Source organism: Cervus elaphus, chromosome 12 (genome assembly GCF_910594005.1).
Source record: "Cervus elaphus chromosome 12, mCerEla1.1, whole genome shotgun sequence".
Lineage (NCBI taxonomy): Eukaryota > Metazoa > Chordata > Mammalia > Artiodactyla > Cervidae > Cervus > Cervus elaphus.
This window is the reverse complement of record NC_057826.1, coordinates 55,857,708-55,882,078: the sequence shown is the minus strand read 5'-3', so window position 1 is coordinate 55,882,078 and position 24,371 is coordinate 55,857,708. Positions and strand designations below refer to the sequence as shown.

General features: G+C 48.2%; 2 protein-coding genes and 1 long non-coding RNA gene across 5 annotated transcripts in view; 2 read left to right on the top strand and 1 right to left on the bottom strand.

Annotated features, from left to right (window-relative positions):
* Nucleotides 1-5,462: 5,462 nt before the first annotated feature.
* OAZ2 (ornithine decarboxylase antizyme 2) lies at nt 5,463-18,375 on the top strand. The gene is given in 6 exon segments (XM_043918928.1): nt 5,463-5,673; nt 14,557-14,632; nt 14,634-14,714; nt 15,894-16,069; nt 16,809-16,894; nt 17,120-18,375. Coding segments are annotated over 6 exon segments (570 nt in total). The 5' UTR covers nt 5,463-5,653; the 3' UTR covers nt 17,251-18,375.
* Nucleotides 5,680-9,838, top strand: LOC122704353. The gene is made up of 2 exons (XR_006343844.1): nt 5,680-8,947; nt 8,981-9,838. It is a non-coding gene; the product is annotated as an uncharacterized LOC122704353 (long non-coding RNA).
* Nucleotides 18,103-24,371, bottom strand: part of ZNF609 (zinc finger protein 609) — a 198,630-nt gene continuing 192,361 nt past the window's right edge. For all 3 annotated transcript variants that reach the window (XM_043918924.1, XM_043918925.1, XM_043918926.1), the window contains one exon: nt 18,103-24,183. The gene's annotated coding sequence lies outside the window, so the exon portion shown is untranslated. The remainder of the gene's footprint in view (nt 24,184-24,371) is intronic.

Sequence of the window (24,371 nt, the reverse complement as noted above, 5' to 3'; positions counted from 1 at the left end):
CACCTGCCTTGTCCAAAATCATACGGCCAGGCAGTGACCAAGCTCAGATTTGTCTGAGCCACATGGCACATAGCTTTTTCTCTTTTATTTTTTAAAATTTTATTGAAGTATAATTGATTTACAATGTTGTATTAATTTCTTCAGCAAAGTATTTCATTTTCATATTCTTTTCTATTGTGATTTTTCACAGTATACTGAATATAGTTCCCTGTGCTATACAATAGGACCTTGTTGTTCCCATCCTATATGAAATAGCTTGCATCTGCTAATCCCCACCTCCTAATCATTCCCTCTCCCTTGGCACCACGAGTCTATTCTCTATGTTTGTGAGTCTGTTTTTATTTTACAGATATGTTTATTTGTGTCGTATTTTAAATTCCACATATAAGTGATATCAACCAGATAGCCTTCTTGAATGAGATCCTATAGACACTAAGGTCCACTGATTACCCCTCTAGCCTCCTTTTTACCTCTTCTATTTTATCCTTACTTACCTTTTTTTTTCCTTTGAGTTTGTCACTCTCATACTTGTAAGAGCAATTCCTAGGGACTAGAATACTCTGCCCTGTAACCTAATTCATAGCTTTTGTTTTTGTTGTTAAATACATTTTTTGTTATATTTATATATATGTAATTACCTTATCACTTGTATTTATACATGTATATAACCTTATCACAAGAATGCAAACTTATCACATTATATATATATATATATATAAACTTTTATTTGAATATTTGATGGAGATAATTGTAGAGTCATATGGAGTTGTAAGAAATAATATGCCATTATACACTTTGTCCAGTTTGTCCCAATGGCAACATATTGTAAAACCTACCACATAATCAGGATATCAACATTCATGCAATCTACCTATCTCATTCAGGTTATCCCAGTTTTTCCTGTCTGCATTTGCATGTGCCTGTGTGTTTGATTCTATACAGTCTGAGCCCCTGAGTAGGTTCATGTTTCCACCACCACTATCAGACGCTGAACAGTTCCATCACCACTGGGATCCACCAGTGTTGCCCTTGTGTAATCACACCCACTTCCTCTCGCCTTCCTCCACCCATCCCAAACCCCTGGCAACCACTAATCTGTTTTCTATTTCTAACATTTTTGTCATTTCAAAAGGTTATATAAATGGAATAATACCATATGTGGCCTTTTTGAAATTGGCCTAATTCTTAGGAGAGTCATCCAAGTTGTTTCATGTACCAATCAATAGTTCAGTCCTTTTTATTGCTGAATTATATTCCACAGTTTGGATGTACCAGTTTGTTTAACCATTCACCTGCTGAAGGACATCTGAGCTGATTCATTTTTGGCTATTATGAATAAAGCTGCTAGGAACATACAAGTTTTTATGTGAACATAAGTTTTCATTTCTCTGGGATAAATGCCCAGGAGTGCAATTTCTGGGTCTCCTGACAGTTGCATGGCTAGTTTTCTAAGAAATTGCCAAACTGTTTTCTAGAATGGCTGTGTTGTTATTTTTTTAAGGATCGGAGAGCTTGTTTGTGTGTGGAAAGGTGAAATTAGATTGTTTGAGCCAGGTCTTTGAAAAGGGGAGAGAGGATGGTTTCCATAGCTCCTGTGGAGGGACTGGCCGGTCTTTTGTAAGGGAGGGGGCACTAGAAGGGGATACAGGTGGGTGGAGAAGCAGATAGCTTTGCAGGTTGTATTAGGAATGAGAGGGAGTTCTTTGCTTCTATTTCCTCAGTAACATAAGAGGTTAAGGAGATGTGTATAATACACACACATTTTTATGTTTGTTGGTTTTGGGTTTTTCCCCCCCAAACTTTAAATGTTTATTTTTGTATTGGGGTATAGCTGATTAACAATGTTGTGATAGTTTCAGGTGAAGAGCGAAGGGACTCTGCCATACATATACATGTATCCTTTCTCCCCCACATCCCTCTCCTATCCAGGCTGGCACATAACATTGAGCAGAGTTCCATGTGCTATACTGTATGTAGGTCCTTGTTGGTTATCCATTTTAAATACACCAGTGTGTATGTGACCCTCTTTTGGTTTTGTTTTTTTTTTTTGCCACACTGCACACCATGTGGGATCCTAATTCTCTGGCCAGGGATTAAACCCAGGTCCCCTGCATTTTAATCATGGAGTCTTGACCACTGGACAGCCAGGGAAGTCCCCTATGTATGTATTTATATATATTCAATCATCCTGTTGTATACCAAAGTCTAATACAAGGTTATATGTCCATTATAGCTCAAAAAAACTGGGCGGGGGGGGAAAGAGGTTAGGCCATCAGCTAAAATGAGAGGCGAAGAGGTTTTGTAGAGGGAGAGTATGTATACAATTCATCCTAGAGAATGGAAAAATTGGAGAAATGTAGTAGGAAGTCCCAGGCAGTGTTGAGAACTCGTTTGAGGTTTGGATTTGTGAAGTGAAATAGTCTACCTGGCACTGTGATTTTGCTTCAGCAAAAGCACTGGGCAGGCAAATGGTGGGTTGATCCAGAGTAAGGGTTTTGCTAGCAAGCACCAAAGGAGGAGACAGGGTGAGAGAGGGGCTACAGTGAGGGATGATGTAAATGGAGCTAGAGAATGAGAAACGGGGCAACTGGGGCTCATGAATAGTGAGAAACAAGTAAGGTCAAGGGATCAGAGCTCATGAATTGTTGAGGAAGGCTTAATTAAGGAAAAGGTTGTGGTCAGAGAGTCTATATATTGGAAGTGGTGTGGTTCTGGGTGAAAAAGTTGAGGGTGTGAGCGCAGGAGTGGGCAGCTGCTGTGGACTGTGGGAAATAGCGCTGGAGATGAGGAGGTCAAGGAAATGAGGCGAGGATGTTGGAGAGGCCATTCACAGCGATGTTGAGCTCTCCAAATATAACAAAATTGAGGGCAGAGAGGCAGCGAGCCAAGAACTAAATGAGGGGCATCGACCGGGAAGTTGATTGATGACATCAACCAAAATGGTTATGTCCAGAGGGTGAAGCTTCCAAGGAACTGGGGTTTAGTAGGAGGGACAGGAAGTGCTGTAGAAGGAAGGGGTTTAGAATGGCATTGGGGTGAAAGAGAAATAGGCTTACCTTCTTCCTGACCCTGAGGTACACAAGACTGAGAAGAAAATAGCATTCACCTGAGAGGGTTGCTAAAGAAGCAGTGTCTTCAGGACAGAGCCAGGTTTCAGGTAAGGCGAAGAGGTGAAGGTAGCGTATCATAAGGCAGGGGCTGGGAGATGTGATCTCGGGCAGAGAGAGGGGAGCCGGTGTGAGGATGGGGTGATGATAGATGAATGAGACAGGGCTGGAACCTGTGACAATGACTGCTGTAAATAGGGTTAGGGGAAAGATGGGATACAGGGCTCTCTGGAACTTTGCGTAGATGGAAAATCTGCAGTGATCAGTGCTGTAATGATGCACTACACGTGGCTGTGAAGCACATGAAATGTGGGTACTGGGACTGAGGAACTGAATTTTTAACTCTGTTTCATTTTAATTAAGTTTAAATAGCCATGTGTGGCTAGTGGCTGACGTATCTGACAGTACAGATTAGAGGAAGGTAGCTCCTGTCTTTATGAGCTTTTCACTTGCTGTTCAGGCAGACATCAAGGTGGTCACTCCTTCAAGCAGCAAGTTGTGACAGAGCCCTTCTCACTCCACAATGTGAAAACAAAGCACAGGATAGGCAACTCTGGGTCCAAATTCTAACTCCACTACTTACTAGCTTTGAATTAGAGCAGATAAATTAATTGCCTGGCATATATAGGCCCTTGAAAATATTAGTTGGCAAAGTTTCATTTCATGTGTAAAATGGGAGTGGGCAGCTGTTGTAAAAATTAGCGCTTTAGTATGATACTTGATAAATGGTGGCCATTATTGACAGTGAGTTACTATCTGCTGGTTGGTCAAAAATAGTCCTTTAGGTCAAGGGGTTACTTATCCAGTGACGGGTTGGCAGAAGTAAACTACCCCAGCTCCTTTAGGGAGCAGGAGGACTGCCCAGGTCTCTGGGACTATGAGATGTCCCAGGGGTAGGTCAGGGCTGGATTTAATTGTTCAGTTCTGTTGTGCATTAAGAACATACCTGGCTTGAACGTAGAAAAGCAGGTAGGCATAATCATGGGGACGAGGTAGAGGATCTAAAGTGAGCTGAGTATGGGACCCTGAGGGCCTAGTTGTGCTTAATATCTAGTGATAATCTGGGCAGTTCTGGTTTACCACTTCAATTTTTGCTGTAAAAACCTTAGTTCAGCAGCTCCTGCCTTTCTTCCATCCCTGAATTCCCATCATCTAAAAACTGTAGGCATGTTTTTGTGAAGAAGAGTTATAGTGTCCTAAATGGCTTTAAGGTGGAACATTTGTGACTTGGGGCTACTGTCAACTGGGGGTCATAGTGACCTTTGATCTGGAGTGACTGTGATCACCCTTTCTTTGAAGACATCTCTAATTCCCTAGTAACTTTCTCTGTGGCCTCCCTCAGATTGAGCACTTACCTCATATTATGATGGCCTGCCTGTGTCCCTCTGATCAGATTGTGACATCCAAGGCAAGAACTTTGCCTAGTTGATCATTGAGTATTCCTGGACTCCAGCACATGCCAGGAACACAGAGTAAGTAGCTGCTCAGTAATTTATCAGTTGAATAAATGAATGAATGGGATTTGAGGTGATAACTGCCCATTGTGATCCGAGATAATGTGACCGCTCTTGTTTGTAGTTTGGGTTGACTATGAACAGTCAGAAGCTCTGATGACTACTGAAGTGTCCGATTGTGGCCCGCAGTCACTGTGATCTGAAGGGTCTGTGCACCGGTGACTGTAACCTGTTGGCGCTGATCTGGGATAAGGTTCGGTAGGGACAGTGCCTGTTAACTAATAACCTTGCATGATTGTGATGCGAAGCTCCTTTAAACAAGTCAGCGTTGGTTCCTTCCACTGCTGCTGTCAGGTGTCTGCGATCCTGACCCACAGCCATTAAACTTCAGATGACCTCAGCCTTGACCGTTGCCCTTGAGACCTGTCTGTAAGGTGCGGAGATTGTTGATCTCAGCTGATAGCTGAGGTTATTGATCTGCGTATGAGCTGAGGTAATGGATTTGTGGGCCTGGGTTTACTCTCAAATGGCACTAATACATGTGTAGTACTCCTAGATTTCCGATTTTGGTTAATAAAATATCCTCCTGGGGCCTACAAATGACACAGCCCAGCTCAGTCCCATGCAAACAAGGGCTAGAGACCAGCACCAATGCTCAGTAAGCGCCGCTTGAAACTCTACATTTCGTTCCGGTCAACCCCGCAAGCTGCTTTCCGTCTGGCCCCGCCCGCTCGGCCCCCTCCGCTACCGGGTCCCGCCCCTACCGGCCCCTGGTGCGCCTGCGCGAAGGAGGGGCGGTGCTTTGCCCTTTGTTGTGGGCCCCAGTTTCCCAGGACACCGCGCGGCGCTGGGGTGGGGCTATGCAGATGAGGCACTCGGGGGCGGGGCGGTTGCGGCGGCGTCGGCGGCGGCCGGGGAGGGTCAGTTGGAGGCAGGCGCTCGCTGAGGCAGGAGGAGGGCTTCTGGGCCCGCGGCCTGACAGGGACTTATCCCGCAGAGATCGACCCCGCGCGCGCGACCCCACACCCACCCACTCATCCACCTACCCACTCCCTGCGCCGCCTCCTCCCACCCTGAGCAGAGCCGCCGAGGATGATAAACACCCAGGACAGGTAACGGCCCGGTCCAGGCTCCCCGCCCCCATCCTCCCCTTGTCTGCTCCAGAGGGCCTCCTCCCCAACCACCCAGCCGGTTCTCGCCCCTCCTACAAGGCCCCAGCCGGCCGCCACTGGGTCCCTTCCCTACTTCAGCCACCCCAGTCCGAGCCCCAGCCCCGCAACTGGGCCTTCTTCCGTCCTTCAGTCTCCCTCCCTCCAGCCCAGCCCATCCCCCTCATCGCGGCGTAAAGCCCCCACGGACCGGGACCCAATCTTTCAGTCCTGTCCACATTTCCCTTCAGCCCCCCCGAACGGTGGCCCATTCCCCAAATTGTTTCCATCTTCCCCTTTGAATCCCTTCCCTTATTTCAACTGCACCTTCCAACCAGATGCTGCTTTTATCGCTGCTCCTCCCGCCCTGGTCTGGCTCCGTCCTTCAGTTCTCAACTGGACCCATTATCCACACCTGTCACCCTCACCCCCGGCCCCCCGCCCCCCAGGCCTAATAGTCTTTACAGAGATGCCTGGCCCTCCCCTTGGTCCTTCACTCCAGCTTCATCTTTTCTCTCCCGTCCTCTTTAGACACCCCTTTCCCCAATTAGGCCCCGTTTCCCTTGTCTCCCAACATCATCATTTTTTATTTCTCACTTTGGGCTTGACTCCTGTCCGCCATCCTGTTCCCCTAATGCCGTTCCCCCTAACACTCTTCTAAACACTCCTACCCTTTAAACACTTTCTCTCATGACTGCTCTTACTCCTCCCATCCTAACTGAACCCCATTTCTAGAATATTAGATCACAGAACTCAGCCCATTCAGCTTCTGTTGAAGACCTGCTCTCTTTACCTGTACCTCCAGTACTTTCAAATTAGTCCTCATACTCTGTTCACTGGGCCTTTGCAAGTTTTCTCCCTCAAAATCTGACCCCAGCTTTTCCCCAGTAATTGTAGAGAAAGGCTGCACATCTTTCTGATACTGAGTATCAGTAGTTTTCTAAAGTTGCTTCATGTATACTTCCCCCTGCGGACACTCAGCAGAGTTCATTATTCAGTTTTCCTTTCTCTACTTCTCTTTTTCTCCAACGCAGCCCTTGTCATGCATCTCTCCCTCCAGCATATCCCATATTTCTCCCCCAAATTCTTCTGTGAAATTGTTTCCTAATTCCCCATGATTTTTAACCCTAGCTGCTTATATATCAGGATGGCTTTTATATTTACAAACTGGGTTCTAATTCTCTTCCTCTTTGTTTCCCAAGACTTGTTGCTGCCCCCTCCAAAATGAGCTTGAAGCTCATTAGTTCCCCACACCAGGGTCTTTGTCTCCAGATTTGGCCTTCTGGCTTCTGCCTCTCACTTGAGCCTCATTGTTTTGCAAGCGGACTCATTCCCTGCAGATCATCCTTAAGTTGTGCTATGGTCTGTCTAGAAGAAATGGATTTTAGTTCCTCTTAAAAACATAGCCCTCCTTATTGCTTTTGTTCACACAGAGCTCTTAACTACCACTCAAGGTTTCTCTCACACTTGGGTTCCCCTCTCACAAAAAGTGGTCTCTAACTTGCTCTTTCCCATTCCTTTAGCAGCCCCATCCTTAAATATTCCATCCGAGTTTTCAGCTTTTTTTTTTTGCATCTCAGTGTTTCTCAACCCTAGGTGCACATGTGAAAAATCAATCCCTTGGCCCCCACCCTTCAAAAATCTTGTGTAATTAGCCTAGGGTGGGGCCTGGTATTAGCATATATTTTGAAGCTCTCCAATGGGCAACCAGGGTTGAGAAACACTGCCTCCTCTCCCTTCCCCTGAGAAGACCCTTCCCATCATATTCCTTTAGTGGGTGTCAGCCCTTTCTCCAAGGAAAAGTGTGTTGTCATCTTCAGGGATTTCTTAGTCCTTCTTTCCCAGGAACTCTCCAGAACTATTCCAAGATTTCTCCAGAAGTATGCAAGATATCTGCAGCAGCCTCTTAAATTCTACCTTGTTACACAGTTCTCAGCCATTAGCCACTTTCTTCTAATTCTTAGACTCTTCTCTAACTGCCACATCCTTGTTTCTTCCCTACATGCAGAAAGAAAATTCACTCATTTCCTGGTTTGTAATGGTCCTGTTTGATCCAGTACCCCGACCTCCCAAGCCCTCTACCTACAGCCCCATTCTGGTGCTGTTTCCCTTTTCCAAGATTCTCGATGTCCATCTTTCTCTGCAGTCCCTTATTTCATTTTCTCTAAACCAGTCCTCTGGAGCTGAGGAGGTGGAGGTGGATATGTACTTGGGTGGTGCTGGATGCAAAAGATGTTCTTGTGGTAAGGAAGGCTGTATGTGCTGAGGATAGAACCCAGGTATGAGAGGGCATGATGAAGTGCAGGGGCAGAGGGAAGCTGAGGAACCTGCCAGAAATCCCAGGGCTTTATGAGGTGGATTTTTCTTTTCTAGTCTTAGGTTCTTGTCTCTGCAGTGGGATTTGGAAAGTGGTGGTGCGGTCTCAGCAGGCCTTCTCTAGAGTCCTCCAGACTGAACTGGTCTAGGTGCCAAGTCCTTTGCAGCTTGAGCCCCGAGAGTTGAGCACTTGGGACCAGTTTATAAGGGTCTTCACCCACTGTGAGTTCCAGTCCTGGCTTTGCCAATGTGCTTACATGTTAAAAAAAGAGAGGGTTGGGTTCACTTAACTTTGAAGATTTCTTCCAGACTCCTAAGTGGCAAAACAGGCTTGCTTGTCTCCAGAGAAGCCTTGCTTAGCGTGTTGGTAATTTGAGGGGCTTGGCTGTGTGAAAGGCAGGTGGAGGGAGGAGCCAGCTGGCCTGCGAGGCCTGGGCAGGAGCAGGGCCTTGGATCAGGCTCCTCCACTTTGGCCTGGGGGTGGGGTGGTGTGTGCAGGGTGTCTGGTTTCTTTGAGTTATGGCAGTCCTGTTTCTATAGCATGTTTCTGAGCCTCCTCTGGCCTGCCCCTGACTTTTTAAGAGGAATCCTGGTAGAGCTCTAAGGATTTGGATTAACATCCAGATGTTCTTCTCAGTCAGTGTATTGATGTCTTCTGTCCACAGAGGGGCGAGCTATGGTTGAGCGCCCACTGGGTGGGGGATGGGCTTTGGAGCTTCGCTGGCTTCTGTGAAATACTGGAGGTGGAGGCTTGGTTTCCTGGAAGAAACAGTTACAGAGGAGCCTGCAGTATGTTTTGGAAACAAGGCTCTTCCTTTCCAGTTTTGTTCTGATCAGTACCTCCAAAATATCAAAATTCCTAATGGTGGGGGAGGGAAGAAGACACTAGTACAAGAACTTCATTATGGTTTTTGAGCAACAGGTTTTTTTTTTTTTTTTTTTTTTTGAGCAACAGGTTTAAATCCAAGTAAATCAAGCTTCATGGACCTTTCTCTCCCTGGGTTGTCGCGGCAGGAAGTGTCTGTCTAGGGCTTGCTTAGTACCTTTTGACAGTACAGTGTGTGGAGAAGAGCTTGCCCTGGCTTCAGAGCCTTATAATCAGTCTGTGTCTGATGGGCTTTGAGAAGAAGCATTTGGTTCCACAGGTGGTTTTTCGGGGTGGTGGGAGCAGCCAGGGTACAAGGGCACATCCTAGTGACCCTGAGCATCTTCACTGAATGATTCCCTGAGTAATGGGATTTCTGTCTCTCCCACCAATAATTTGGTTTTGAATATTCCGTATTTATTGGCACTGGCTTGTTGGGTGTGGAGTGGTAGGGAGAGCAAGTGTTCCTTTGATGTGCCTTCAAGGTCATCCCCACAGAGAGAGAGAGAGACCTAGCATAGTCAGGAATCCCCCCAAATTGGAGATATGCTTTAGAAAGCTGTGTGGACTAATAATAGTAATTCCTCACTCTGCCAAGAAATCCAAATTTAGCCTCAGAGCAACTCAGAAATATAAAAAATGGGAACTGAAGTAGGGGGTTGAGGAATGTTATATATGTGTATTTCTAGCAAAAAAAAGTAATTCATCCCTTTTTGAAACAGTACACAGTGTTGATTCAAGTTGATACCATGATTTGGAAGGCTGTGAAGCCTAATTGAAATCTATAGACCAGAAATGGCCAAGTAGGTTAGCAAGAATTTTGTTACTTGAAGTGAACAAAATAGGTTGTTTCTGGTTAGCAGCAGTGGAGTGAAATGCTTTGTCTAAGATAAGCCTCAAAAAAAAAAAAAAAAAAAGATAAGCCTCAAGAAAATTCCCCAGGCCTTTGATAGTGTGTAAACAATGAAGTAATTCTATCCTGGGAAGAGAGGCTGGAACTGGGTGATGAGCTTACTATGCAAACTAAATTGAGGTATCTGAAATGCAAAATTAAGATCCTGTTTGGAAGCATGATCACCTAGCCATCTCCCCACCTCTGGCAGCATATGTAGTTTTGCCTACCTTTGGCGGAAGATCTAGCAGTATCGGCTGTGTAATTCGATAAGCAAATCTCAGAGACACAGATATTCTAACTGCCACCATAAGTGTTTCTTGTGGAAAATCAACCAGAACCCAGTGTTGCTTTCAGTCTGTGATTCAGAGTGGTGATGTCATTTTCTTTATAATCGTGCTTAGCAAGTAGACTCCCTTTGGCACACATAACAGCCCTAGTGAGATGACTTAGGTCTGGCATCTGACCAGGCCCCTTTCTCATATGTTAAAGGAATCGGCAGCTGGAAATCAGCCTCTGTGCTCACACTAGACTGAAGGTGGCCATTCACCTCCCACCTTTCTTCCTATTTCTCTTTAGCTTAGTGCGATGGCAGCCCTGAATTGGTCTCTCTTTGCTGCATAGGGATTAGTCATCAGAGACCATCTCAGAGTAAAGGCAGCCTGTGTGAAGGGTAGTCAGGGCCCCCTAGAGAGTTCTGTGAGGCAGGGCTGAGACAGGAATGGGTCAGAAGAGGCTGAAAGAGGGGATTGAATGTAGAATGCTTGGGAATGTGGTTTTTTATGTCTTTTCAATTGATACAACAAGGTCTGTAATACCAAGGCCATCTGACCCTCCTCTATCAGGCAATGGAAATCAGAGAGGGTATAGACCCGATAAGCTTAGGCCACTGATTCAAGTGAAACATGATCGAAAGTCTATTAAGGAGAATGTGAATCCAAGTGTTTGTTGAATGTAGCTGAATAGAAACTAGCCACAGAATTACTTTTATATAAATCTCTACTCTGTGTAGCAGACTGTACTCTCTTTGAGCAAACTAAATGTGAAAATCAAAACGGACATAAAATCAACTGGAAGTGATTCTTTAGCAGGAAATATTTTTATTTTCTGAAGAGATTTTAGGTTACTTCATTTAAATAGTAAGCATCCTAGAGATTTAAAAATAGGATTTGAATTATAAAAAGTCAGTTTACTAGCAGGGTTCCCCAGGAATACATCTAGCATACGCTGCCTGTCTGTAGCTGGCGTATGAAATTATAACCTGCTAAGGACATTTTGGACAGCAGTTTCACAGAATGCTTTAAATTAGAGGCAGCAGGATGTGATAAGTCTGTAGCATTCATATGTATCCTGAGGAGTGTTTCCAAGGACATGTCTGATAACAACTGAGAAAATAAAAGCACCAACAGATTGGCTCGGCTCTAATCTCCCATCTCTCTTCCGAATTGACTTGGATACCTGACACCCTCATTTCCAGTGTGGTCTTTTTTTTCTTCTCCAAAAGCAGGACCAGCCCAGCTGGATGTTTGAGTTTAATCTGACACATTTGATTCTCCTTAATCAGTCTGATCTTTTCAGCCTCTAGACTGAGCTTCTTAAATCATCCTTTGGTGGTAGAGATTAAACCATGTCTGCCCCCAAGTGGAGTAAGCAGGATATGGGGAAGGAAAGGAAAAAGCTGGGCACTGGAGCCAGTAGAAACAAAACTGAATATGAAACCTCACCTGATTTGGATCTGTGATAGGGAGACTTGTGTTTAAAAGCCACTTTTCTTTTGTGCTTAAGTTCCTCCAGGATTCACATTCCTTTTAAGGCTGGTGGCATATTTTGCCACAATATTTTGAACACTAAAGCTGATATGAGAAGGCCATTGCTGGGTAATTTTATACCCCTTAATTACTTTATGGAGAAGGCAATGGCAGCCCACTCCAGTACTCTTGCCTGGAAAATCCCATGGATGGAGGAGCCTGGTAGGCTGCGGTCCATGGGGTTGCTAAGAGTCGGACACGACTGAGCAACTTCAGTTTCACTTTAATTACTTTAACCACAACATATGTGCCCATATCCCTTCCCTTTTCATGTCAGAAATGACAGGTTGGTTTTTTTCTTTTTTTTTTTTTTGTTTTTTTCTTGAGAGAGCGCAGTTTGGCATTTACACAGCAAGTAACTAAAAACAGATCTTTTATGATGGGCGATTAAAGTAACGACTGTGAACTGCTACCTACTAAGCTTATCCCAGACCCCAGCTGTTTCTTGTAGGGAACTGGAGCTGGATCTCAGGGTGGGGACTGAAACACCCTTCCACCCCCAACTCGCACGCATGCACACATACACAGTTGCTTTCTGTGCAGACTTTCTTGGGGAGGAAAGTTCCCAGAATCCTTGTGTGAGTGGGAAAGTAAATGATTTGTTACCATGGAATAGATGTCTTGCATTTTATTTGAAGGAGGAGTGAGATCATGACATCAGAAACATTAGGAGCTCATAGATGAGTGCTGGACGCGGGGCAGGCCCTAGGGTTTATTTCTAGGAAGATAAAGGGGCTTCTGGATCTAAAAAAGGGAAAACCCATCTTATTCTTTTCAGTGGGTTGGCCCCATCACTTCTGCTATTTGCAGGTGAAAATTAGTTCAGAAAAAAGGTGGTGGTTGGAATGCAGGTTGGGATTGAAAGTAGCTCTCCCATCTAGAGATCATTGAGGAATAATTTTTCTGGAAGTGAGTTAGCACCAGAATTTTAGAACTGCTAGGGCCTTGGTGATCTGCTTATTTTGTGAACCCTGCAGTTATCCTGATACACAAGTCTACATCTCAGCTATCTGCCCTCAGTCCCTGGCTATCCCTATTGACCAGTACAAGCAAGCCAGCCTGCTCCAGTGGCCCAACCTTCCTGGTGCTCCTGCAGGAACCTCCACCAAGGCCTGCAGGTGGTCTCCAGGGAATGGGGAGGGACCCATGAGGGGTGGGTGTGTGCCTTTGCTTGGGGAAACTCCCACCTTTGTCTTTTCTTTCTGGCCTGGACGATATTTTTCTATCCCTTAACACATTGGAAGGTGAGAATTTTAACAACTCGTCCCCAGGAGAAAACAGGCCCTGATCTTAAACAGTTAGCACAGTCCTCTGTCACGCCTCTTCTGCTAGTAGCTGTTGGTTGAAGCCTCGTGAGGGAGATGAGGATGCCCTGAGGCTCTCCAGGGGAGGCCCGAGGTGGTCATGTGGTTGATCCCCAGGTGTTGATGCTCCTCTGGGCCCACTTCATCTCCTAGCAAAATTTCCAAGTGTAATTTCAGGCCCCTGGCTGAAATTCTTGAGAGAACAGAGGAGCTGAGCTACAGCAGTGATGCTTTGGGTCCTGGCTCAGCTGGAATACCTGTATAGGTCTCTTAGTACTGAGGGTCTCAGGGGGTTATGTCTCTGGTTATTGTTCCATGTTAGGTGTGAGTTTTAGTTCTGTCACTCTGAGCCTAAGCAAAGAATCCAGATGACGCTGTGCCATCAAAAGCAAAGGACAGCGTGCAGAACAGTGCCTCATTAGTTTACAAAGGGTTTTCAGGGAACAAAGTCCGTGGTTTGTGGTATATGCTGATTTCTGTGGTTTAAATATTCGTCCTATGGCTGATTCAAGCTACCAACATGCTGTCACTAAACACAACTTTGGTTGGGAAGAGACGTGCACAGTTGGGTGATCTGGTTCCAGCACCCCGCTGCCGCACCCTCCCCTATATGTTACTGCTCCTTCAGCCACTGTGCCAGGGCCAGGCCTGTTGCTGAGTCATGGTGTTACATGTACAGACAGTTTTCCTCTTTGCTTGCTTCACTTGCCCTTCGCCTGTGGAGTGAGCCATATCTTAGCCTAAAGAGCCAGTAAATTGGATTCAAAGAAGGCAGCGCAGTAGCTCTGGAGCTCTGTTGGGTCCACCTGAAAATCGTGGTAGCCAGGAAGGGCACATACCTGAAGGCGACAGGGGGCTTCTTTCAGAGCCATTCACCCTCTGTGGCCCAGCTGATGACTGGCTTCCTTACTCAGGTCCCAGCATGTATATAATTCCTCCTGGCAACCCCCATGCCTGCAATATACATTCACTTGAGTGTCCCTCTGTCCACACGGGTATTCCTTGAACTCCCATGCATGCCGAGGTCAGATTCCAGCAAAGAAGGCCAACTCTGCGTTTGGTGGTACACCGGGGACTAACTCAGATACCATAATACTCTGTACTGTGGTGCATCTCCTCTCCAGGAGCCAAATCCCTGGATTTGACTCAGTTCTAGACCCTAGAGGGATCTGGGTGATTTTTTGTTTAGTTCCATTGTTCAGGTCGGGGAGGCTTTGGAAGTTCCTCCTGGACAATGGTGCTAGCCCCTGTGACTTTCTAAGCCCCATATGCCTCTCCACCCTGAGGCGATTGTGGATGCTTTGTGATTCTGTCACACAGGTTGTTGAGACACTTAGGGTGAGGAGACAGGCTGGTGTGGGTCTGGGGCTCTCTGCCTAGCAGGCGAGCCAGCATCTGGTTCCTCCCAAGGTCTGCCGGTGTCATGGAGATTTGTTTGATGTTTGACGGGGGCTCCTTTGGTTAGACATCCAGCCTGACCCTGAGCCCTCTGAGCCTCTCTGTGCCTCTGTAGGACGGTGGGCTTGCCTTTAAGGAGGAGTTCTGAGAGCTGTAGCAGGAAGGACTGGGGCAGTTGAGGGCGAGCGAGGGCAGGGGTGGGTGGAATGCTGAGTTAAATCTGCAGGACCTTGATTCCTGTCTCACTGTCTTTCTCTCTTGCAGTAGTATTTTGCCTTTGAGTAACTGTCCCCAGCTCCAGTGCTGCAGGCACATTGTTCCGGGGCCTCTGTGGTGCTCCTGATGCCCCTCACCCACTGTCGAAGATCCCCGGTGGGCGAGGGGGCGGCAGGGATCCTTCTCTCTCAGCTCTAATATATAAGGTAAGGGGACTATGGGATGGAAGGCTCCGAGCAGTGTCCTCCTTAGACAATGCTGAGTGGCTGCTTAAGGGCAGCGATGGCTTTCCTTAGTCTTCTGAGTCTTAGGCCAGTAGTGGAACTGGGGAGGACTTTGAACTGAGGCTGCTGGGAGGCTTTCGGGGAGTACCAAGCAGACAGCCTGTCATCTTCTCAGCTTAGGTCAGCTCTTAAGTGCTGGCTCTGGGTCCTGAGTGAGGGAGCACAGCTAAGGGGACGGGGGCTGGTGAGTGGAGGAATGCACGAGCTCTTGCTGGTACAGCTGTTCACTTTCTCCTGAGAAATGCCAAGGGCCAGGAGGGCTCTTCCCTTTGTCCATACCAAGGGCAAGGGGCACCGCATGTTGCAGGGTGGGGGGTGGTAATGAGAGGGTCACCCTGGCAGCTCAGGGCACAGCCCAGGAGCTGTTGAGAACCTTGGGAGTCTGTCCTGAGGTTGGTCTGGGCTGGGACAGCTAGCCCCTTTTGCTGCTATTCAATCTGTGAGCCCAGAGGTTGGTTTAGCATCTCCCTGAGACTGCCATTGAGGGGTGGCTGGGCAGCTGAGTCCTGGGCTCTTGAGACGGTGGCAGGGGTGACAGCATGGACTCTGCAGTCACCGGGAGCCAGCTTGGGTTGACCTGTGCCCCAGCTGAGCCTCAGGAACATTCTCATTTGTTTCTGATGATTCTGTTTCAGAGGGAAGGGAAATAACACAATATTGGGGGGACAAGCATGAGTTTCAGTTAGGGAGACCCCATTTGAATCTCAGCTCTGCTGTTTCCTCACTGTGGAGTCTTGGGTCAGGTGCTTAATTCTACTGGGCCCCTGGTATCTTAGGTTTAAAGTGGGGATGCTGATGCCTACAAGTGCTTGTTGTAATGATGGAAAAATGGGAAAGTACCTTGTACAGTACGTGACAACCAGTGGGCTCTTGGTAAATATTCCCTTCCAATCATGCTGGCATTTAGCCACCACCAACTGGTCTCACACCCAGTGAGTGATGGCTCCATTTAGGCAGAATGTTGCTCTGATGTTCCAGTGTGCCCTGTCCCATGCTACTCTGAGGTTGGCCCAGGAGGGCTCCCAGCACCACCTTGGTTGGGGAGCCTTTGATGTGGCTAGAAGCGTAGTGATCTGGCTCTCTGACCTGATCTCCTCCCAGGACGAGAAGCTCACTGTGACCCAGGACCTCCCTGTGAATGATGGAAAGCCTCACATCGTCCACTTCCAGTATGAGGTCACCGAGGTGAAGGTCTCTTCCTGGGATGCAGTCCTGTCCAGCCAGAGCCTGTTTGTAGAAATTCCAGATGGATTATTAGCTGATGGGAGCAAAGAAGGGTAAGGAGCAAGTGCCGGGCAAGGGCTGGAAGCCCGCTCCAGAGAGGGGCGTGTGCTTCCTGGGGGCAGCAGATGGCCAGCCTTCTCCCTAGCTCTCAGCTGCCCAAGTATATACCTTTTTTTTAAAGGTTAGTTTTAGCCAGTAAAATGGGCCTATGATAATGAAAGCGGATCATTACCACTTATAACCAAATTCCTGTCATATAATGGTGTGGTTTAAACAGCCAGAAGCTCAAAGCAGCAGTGGAATTTCATTGGATTGGGCAAGGCCCTCCAAGCACCTAGTTGTGGAAGAAACAGTCCTGAGGATGGCGTTCTCACGAGTGGCTTCAGCCTCTTGAAGGACTTTTAGGTGGTGGTAGGGCCCAGGGTTCCTCTCCACAACAGGTGGTCACCATCAAACTTGGCAACTTTGGCGGGCCCCTGAGAAACTGGGTTCTCTTCCTAGGCCCCATACTTTCTTGTAAATTGCATTAAGTTGGCTAGTATTAATTTCAGACAAAGAACCTTTACTCCTGGAAGAGAGAATTCTGAAACAGTTTTCTTAGTGATTGTGGTTTATTTTTTTCTGAACTCAGGGCTTCTGAGGTCTTGAAATAGGAAGTTCTCCTTGAAGCTTCCCTATTTTCAGTGCTGACTGTAAGCCTCAGAAAAGCCTTGTGGGAGCAGGGGGTATAGAGGGGTGGGGTGAAGTCCACAGGTGGCAGTGGACTTGAGTGGTTTTCTTTGCTTCCTGCAGATTGTTAGCACTGCTAGAGTTTGCTGAAGAGAAGATGAAAGTGAACTACGTCTTCATCTGCTTCAGGAAGGGCCGGGAAGACAGAGGTGAGGGGCTGAGCAGCTTGAGACCAGGCTGGGGAGGGAAAGGGGGGGCTCCTAATGAGGTGGGGCTCCTGACTTTGACATATAAACCCTAGGAAATCGTGGGATTGGTTGTGTTCAAATTTAGGAAAGGCCAGTGCATTTATTCCATCTTTGTTTTGGGGTTTTCCCTTGATTTAGCCTACCTTTGTTTCCTATCAGAATCTTTTTTTACACTCTTTTTTGCAGCTCCACTCCTGAAGACCTTCAGCTTCTTGGGCTTTGAGATTGTGCGTCCAGGCCATCCCTGTGTCCCCTCTCGACCAGATGTGATGTTCATGGTTTACCCCCTGGACCAGAACTTGTCCGAGGAGGACTAACGGTCAAAGAGGATGCTTTGCCCAAGAGCCACAGTGGGGGAAGCGGGGAAGTTAGGCAGCCCTGAGACAGAGGAGGGGGCTTCTTGCTGTCCAGGGAAGGACACTGAGGGGCTCAGGGTGAGGGTTGCCTGTTGTGTTCTCGGAGTTGACTCGTTGAAATTGTTTTCCATAAAGAACAGTATAAACATATTATTCACATGTAATCACCAATAGTAAATGAAGATGTTTATGAACTGGCATTAGAAGCTTTTTAAACTGCGCTGTGTGATGTGCTCTATCTAGCCTAGGGGAGGACATTGCCTAGAGGGGAGGACTGTCTGCGTCCAGGGGCCAGGCCTGGGGGGCTGGGGACAGCACTGTCAGGCTCAGGTTACCCTGCTGTTGGGCTTTCTTTTTTTGGTTTTTAAGACTTGTGTATTTTCTTTCCTTGCTTCCTGTCACCCAGGGGACTCTGGAGTATAGGCTTTTCACCCCTGGGCAGTGTCCTTCTGTTGTTTTTTGACACTCCACCTGGGCTTCTCTCTGTGCATTTGTATCTGGCCTGGAGAAAGCAGGTCTGACCCCTCCTTTACAGCTTAGTGTTATTCTGGCATTTGGTTAAGCTGGCTTAATCTGTTATCAGTGCATTCAAAATAGGGGCATTGAAGTTTACTCCTACCACCAGGGCTTTATTTTGGGGGTGCCTGGGTCTTAAAAAAACACTAGCCAAACTGCAATTCTCAGATTACGGACAGTTCTTGATCTGGGCTGCAGGCCTAGGCCCCAAGGTGTCTCCTTCCTAGGGTCACAAACAGCAGAGAGGAAGAGGAATAGCAACTCAGGGCCTGGGGGTTGTGGGGGAATTTGCTGTTAGGGACTGGATGCCTCTGCCTGGCTGAGTCTAGTGCTAACTGCACCGCCCCCCCCCCCCCCCCCCCAGCAGGTTCTGAGTAGTGCCTGAGCCCCTGTTCTACAGGGCTCTCCTGTGGGACTGAGGGGGTAGAAGTGGCCCGCCCTTTTCTGTTTTCACTGAACAGCTTGTTCTAAGGGGGAAGGAAGGGGGAGAGATCTCGACTGGGTGAGGGGGCGGGGGTGTCAGGGAGGCAAGTGTGTTGTGTTAGTGTGTCAATAAACTGATTTAAAGTTGTGGTTGGTCTGTCCTTTACTCCTCAACCAGGGCCAGCTTCCTTCTACTGCTGTCTTTTGAGTCTAGAGCCCAGCACAGCAGGGGGGTGATGCGTGCTTCTCAGGAAGAAAGCCGCTTTGCATCAGGACAAACGGCTGAGGTCTGGGGCCACATTACTAGGCGAAGCAAGGGGTTGCTAGGAGTCTGGGACAGAATGCTGGAGCCCCCTAGAGACAGGTATGTACACAGAGCTTCATCCAGAATAGAGGCTAGACATACCAGGACCCAACTTCTTTTTTGTCTAGAAGGCCAGGTCCTGAAACTGGGTTCTGGCTTTCACACAGAGCTGCCTGACATTCCTGTTCCTGGGGGTGTCTGAGGAAGTGGAACTCACCTTCCCTAGGAAGACAGTATTCTCCTTTTGGAGCCCAGTGCCCTAAGGCATGGCTGCCCTTCCCCGGTACCACCAGCCTGCTGAATCAGCTCTCAGTGGCACTGGAGGGGGATAGAATCCTCTTCACCTATGTTGTCTTAGTTTCTCAAGGGTTTACTAGTTTTGTTTTGTTTTTTTTCCCCTTTTGCTTCTGTTTTCCCAAATGAAGTACTGGGCATGTTCTTCCACCTCCTACGACTTTAGAACTATTTACTTACTGTTGACTGTGGCTGTCCTTATTTTCTTTCTGACTCTTTGGTGCATTTTCACATTGTTCTATGTTGAGCTTGTGTTTTCATACTGGACCAAGTCATTAACCTTGGGCCCTATGTAACATTTATGAAAAGAAGTGAGCTCAACACCTCCATCCCACGTGGTGTTAGTAGAGAAAGTCTGGGCCTAGGGATTTCCCTGGTGGTTCAGTGGTTAGGAATCTGCACTCCCACTGCCGGGGGCATGGGTTCAATCTGTGGTCAGGGATCTGATCCCACATGCCGTGCAGTGCAGCCAAAAAAAAAAGTCTGGGCCTAGAGATGAATTCAACTGAAATGTGAAGGACTTAGAAAATGTCTTCCACTGAGCACATAATCCCTAGAAATAACATAAAGTCTGAAGAATGACTTTACAAGTCATTTGTAAAGTCATTACAAGTGAGATATTTACAATGGGAATCTATATGACTGCTGACAATGGCCAAGTTAATGTAGGCAGTTTAGGATTCAGATCGAATGCTAAATTGAAACCCAAGGAATCTACAAGACAGGGATAAAGAACCAGGAAAAACAGTTTTCTGTTTGCAAAGCTAGCAGAGTGGACAGGAAACATACCTGGGACTTTGCTGCCATCTGCTGGTAGATCTTCTTTAACACAACCAGAGTTAGGCTGAATTGGAAACCTGGGCACTCAGTTCAGGTTTATTTCTCTTTCAAAAATAAAAAACTTTTGCTAGATGAGACCAGTGGCAGGACAGAAATATGGTATCCAAATTCTGCACTCCAATTAAAACAACTTAGAAGGTGAAATATCTTGGGAGTGGGAGGGTGGAGTTGGAAGGGGAGATATGTGAAAGGCAAACTAAGTCTAAATTTAAGAACAGGGACATTAAAAACTTTATTCAATAAATACAACAAATAATTTAAAAATATACTTCAGTTCCAAAGCCAATTAAGAAAAGAAGTAGAGAGGAAGGGAAAAAAGGGGAGGAGGAGGAAATTAGAGGGAAGGGAGAAAGTTTCAAGAGGTGGAACAATGGTTTGGTTGGGCTGCCTTTCTGAATGTACCGCCCTTTGAAATTCTGATCAAATGCTCTTGACCCATAAGCCCATAGCCCTTGTTCTGTTAGCCACAGGAGTCCACCCGCCAAGCACGATGCTCGCGCTCTTGTCAGAGCAACTCTGGCGACTAGCATCTAGGGGAGTGTTCAGTTTCCCACTGGTTCCTAAAAATCGTCTTAACTCCCAGGCAGGTTTAAATAGTGCAAACTCTTAGAGAGCTCCCAGCTGCATAGTTTCACAGCAAGTGTGAAAGCCACTCACTGGTGAGTGTCCAAAGCCACTTTGGTGAATGGGATCTATGGGGGCGGGGCGGGGTGGTGGAGGGCGGTTGGCACGGGGCGACAGGAGAAGCCAGGGCCCAGGATAAAGCTCCTGGGTAAGCCTGCAGCCAGGCCAGGGAAGGGCTGCAGGGCATGTAGGCTGGACACGGGACTCAACAGCATGCCATCAGCCAGGGAAGGTGGAGCTGAGGATGTGTATGGAGCAGGACCGGAAGATCAGGAGAGCTGAGGGAGGACGGAAGAGTGAGGAGGAGAGAGAGGCAGCTCAGCAGCAGACTCCAGGAGAAATAACCAGCAGCCCTCACAGATTTGTGATTGTCTCTTAAAAAGATTTATTTTCTCTTCTTGCCTGAATGTACAAAGGCAAAAAGAGTACAGTTTGTATATATATATATTTATATATATATATAAAAAAACAAGGAACTTGGTAATGTACACTTTACAGAAGGGAAGAATCAGGAAGACTGAAATTAAATCCAACAGAGCAACGCCAATGGAACAAAAGCTATGAACAGCAACACTGTCCCTCCAGCCCGGGCCTCCAGCTCGCCCCAACCTGCTCCCAATGGGGGGCTGAGCACCAAGGCAAGCGGGTGGGCTGGGGCAGGAGGGGCCGGGGACGGGGCCTGGGAGGGGCTCAATCCCAGGAGGGGCCCATAGCAGAGGATCAGCAGAAAGCTTCCTGGGATGCCCTAATAATAAAACAAATAACGAAGGCCCAGAATTAGGGGGCCAGCTAGCTGCCCAGTTGAATCTTGGGGGCATCGGAGTAGACACTTGAGATGGTGGTAAAGTGTGTGGGATAACAAGTGGCCCGTATACAATGACACTAGCCCTTCTGTAGCCTTTTCCTCCCGCTCCCAAGACCAAGCCCTCCCACCCCCACCTTGGAGCCTGGAGAGAAGAGATTCAAGAAGCATCATTTCATTTCATGGGTGCCCTCTTAAGCCTTCTGCATATGGTCCGTTGACCTTGAGATGTGTGGAGGGGGTGAGGTAAGAGAAGGAAATACACATGTATACATACATGTACAGGCAGGGAAAGGGGATGAAGGGAACTGGCACAACTTAAATGAGGAGGAAGCAGATGTGAGTCCTAAAGAGCAGGTCTCCAAGCCTTGGCTGTCCTACTTGGGCACGAGGCTGCCTCCCGCCAGCTTCTCTGTGGGGCTCGGATGAGCCGTGTCTGTCAAGAGAACTGGGCCAGGGATAGCTCAGAGAGAGCCTTGGTCTGGTGACCTTGGCCATTAGCAGCAAACTTGTCCAGCCTTTGCTGGGGTGAAGTGGGGTGGGGATCCTTGAGAGTCTCATCCCTATGACTGGGTTGCCAGTGCCACGGGTCCCCACCTGTGGTGGTCCTCCCCAGGGAGAGAGGCTAGAGGCGGACAGCAAACCCTTCACTCAGTGCTCCTCAAGGCTGTTTCACCCGTCACTGCTGCTGCTTCATGTCACCTCAGGGAGGGACGACAGGCCTGGCAAGGATCAGGGACCAGGAGGATCAGGAAAAGGCAGTGCTGTTCTGCCATCGATGCTCTCACCTGCTCTTCTGGGCAGCTCAGCTCCTGCTTTTCAGGATGTAAGGGTCAAAAAGCCAAATGTTTTTTAAGGGGGAGAAAAAAAGAAAAAAAGCTGTTCCCTTCTGCAGAACCCAAGGCTGCCCTGCTAACACAGAAGTTCCTCGTCTCTGTTACAGAACGAAGTGGAAAGGGCAGGAATCCCAGGCTATGCCTACCCAATGGAAAAGAAAATTACTCCAAACGGTTTCTTCACAATATGTACAGAGCACGCTGTAAGGCAGCGCCACAGATACAAAACACACAATATTTAAAAACAAACAGGAACAGAGATGGGCCCATGACTCCACCCAACAGGAGCCAGGAGGGCATGAGCAGGCTGAAATTCAGAGCCATCTTTTGGGTGGGGACGACTCAGGTGAGGTGGGGTGAAGGTGTCCACACCGACGACTTCCGTGGGTAAGAGGGAAGTCGCTGCTCAGAGCACTCCCGAAAGGACAGCGGGGGGCAGAAGGACTGAGGGGGACAGGGAGGCTGCTCAAGGGCCTGCTAGGAGGTCTAAATCAGCGGGGTTTGGGAGAGGGCTCAGAACCCAACTTGAACAAAAACAAGGACATGGGAACCTAGAGGAAAGATCTATAGATCAGAGGGGCTCCTCTTGGGCAAAAGACCCTAAGCCTCTCTAGAATGGGGCTCCGGGGATCTCGGAAAGCAGCCTCTGCTGGGCGTTGTGCTTACTGTCTTCCATCTCCATGCCCCACACTGTCAGAGCCAAGTCCCTGCTCTTAAATGGTCATTTTGGCACTCTGGTCACAAAGACTCGTCTCTAACCTAGCTTGGTGTCTGTCAGTCTTCATCTCTCAATCCAGAGGGTCAAGGAAAGACAGGAGAGGAGGAGGACAAAGGGATGATATCTCAAAAACAAAGTAAGAGCTAAAGCTCCCCACACCTTGGGGAAGAAGTGACTGCCGTAAAGCTACCAGATCATTGTCACTTTCCCAGGACAAACAGCACAAAGCCTGGACTGGACTGCGTTTCTAAGGAGAGCAGAGAACTGTGTCTGCCTCAGAGCACAGCTCCACTGACTACACCCGGCGGCTCTGAGGAGTAATGGCTTGCACGTGTTGTCCTAGGGTCTAAGGAACAGACGCCCTCCAAGGTGCAGTGTTCCCTAAAACAAAAACGTGTGTTACAAAGAAACACGGCTCATGTTGGCACGCATGGGGCTACAGGTTGAGCAATAGGAAGTCATGTGGTTGTGTACAGAGAAACTGGGCTGGACAGAATTGGACCCCTTGATGAGGCCGACACTTGGATGGCTGCTTGGACAGGACATCTCTCAGAGGGCTAGGCGCTCCCAGGGCCTGCCTCCCGGCAGACTCCAAAGCTCCCCATGCTGGGGGAATATGATTTTACCTGCCTGAGTCTTAAAAGCCAAGCAGTGGAAAAGAAGAAGAGAGATGAGATGCCCCTGGAAAAGGCACCAAGGGGTCGGGAGGGAGATGAGGAAAGGGCAAGGGGGAGGCTAAGTGGCAGCAGGACTTGGTGGGATGCAGCGTCTCGTTCACAGACTCCGTTCGTGCTCCAGCTCTTGCCTGGAATCCCCAGGGAGCCCGGTGCTGGCCTCGGGGCCCCGGCCCTCTGCCTAACAGGCAGCCCAAGGCCACGGTGGGCAGATGCCTTGGTCTCCCTTTCCAGGCTGGGCTCTGAGCATTTACATGTGCTCATGTGAGAGGGGAGAAGTCTTCACGTTTGAAGACCTTGTTTTCACAACTACAGAGAAAACAGCCCCCAATTTCTTTCCTGAGATTCTAATTCCTCCACGTGCTGCCAGTTCCCAGGGCCCAAACCACTGGGGAGATGCAGGGTCTGGTGATGGTGGTAATGACGGTGAGAGGGGTATGGCTGCTGTGCTGTCTTCAGACCTTACCCAGTGCCTGGGGGGCCCTCCCTGGGGGGTTGGTACTGCTCCGGCAGCTGACCAGGGCTTGGGGAACAGAGCAGTAACTTCTCTGGGCTGAGGCCATGTTCCCCTGGTTGCTCCCCGTGCCTTCATCTCCACAGAGGCCACAACAGTCACGGCCGTGGCCAAGAGAATAAATATTTTTGCTAAGTACCAGCTCTCCAGCTCCTGAGGAAGAGGGAGGGTCGGGGAGTCCGGGGGTCTGGTGGAGGCGAGATAGCCAAGGATCTGCCTTCAGTCATGGTGGGAACGGCAAACAGGATGATCAACACCATTTAACTGATGTCTAAACGGCACCTCCAGCACCTCCTTGGGTAAGCCAGTCCGGGCCCGTGAAGCTGACTTTATCCGGGCACTTGGTGTTCTGCAAGGGAAACATGGACAGAGAACCGGGTGCTCAACCGGCTGGTAAAACCACCACAAGGTGGCGCTCCAAGAAAAGGAACTGCAGGGGAGGCCAGTCCTGGTCCCTAGGGGAGGCGTGTGCTCCACAGCCCCTCTCAGAGGCTCCCCGGGAAACTTATACAAGAGGCTTGGTCAGGGTTGCTCCAT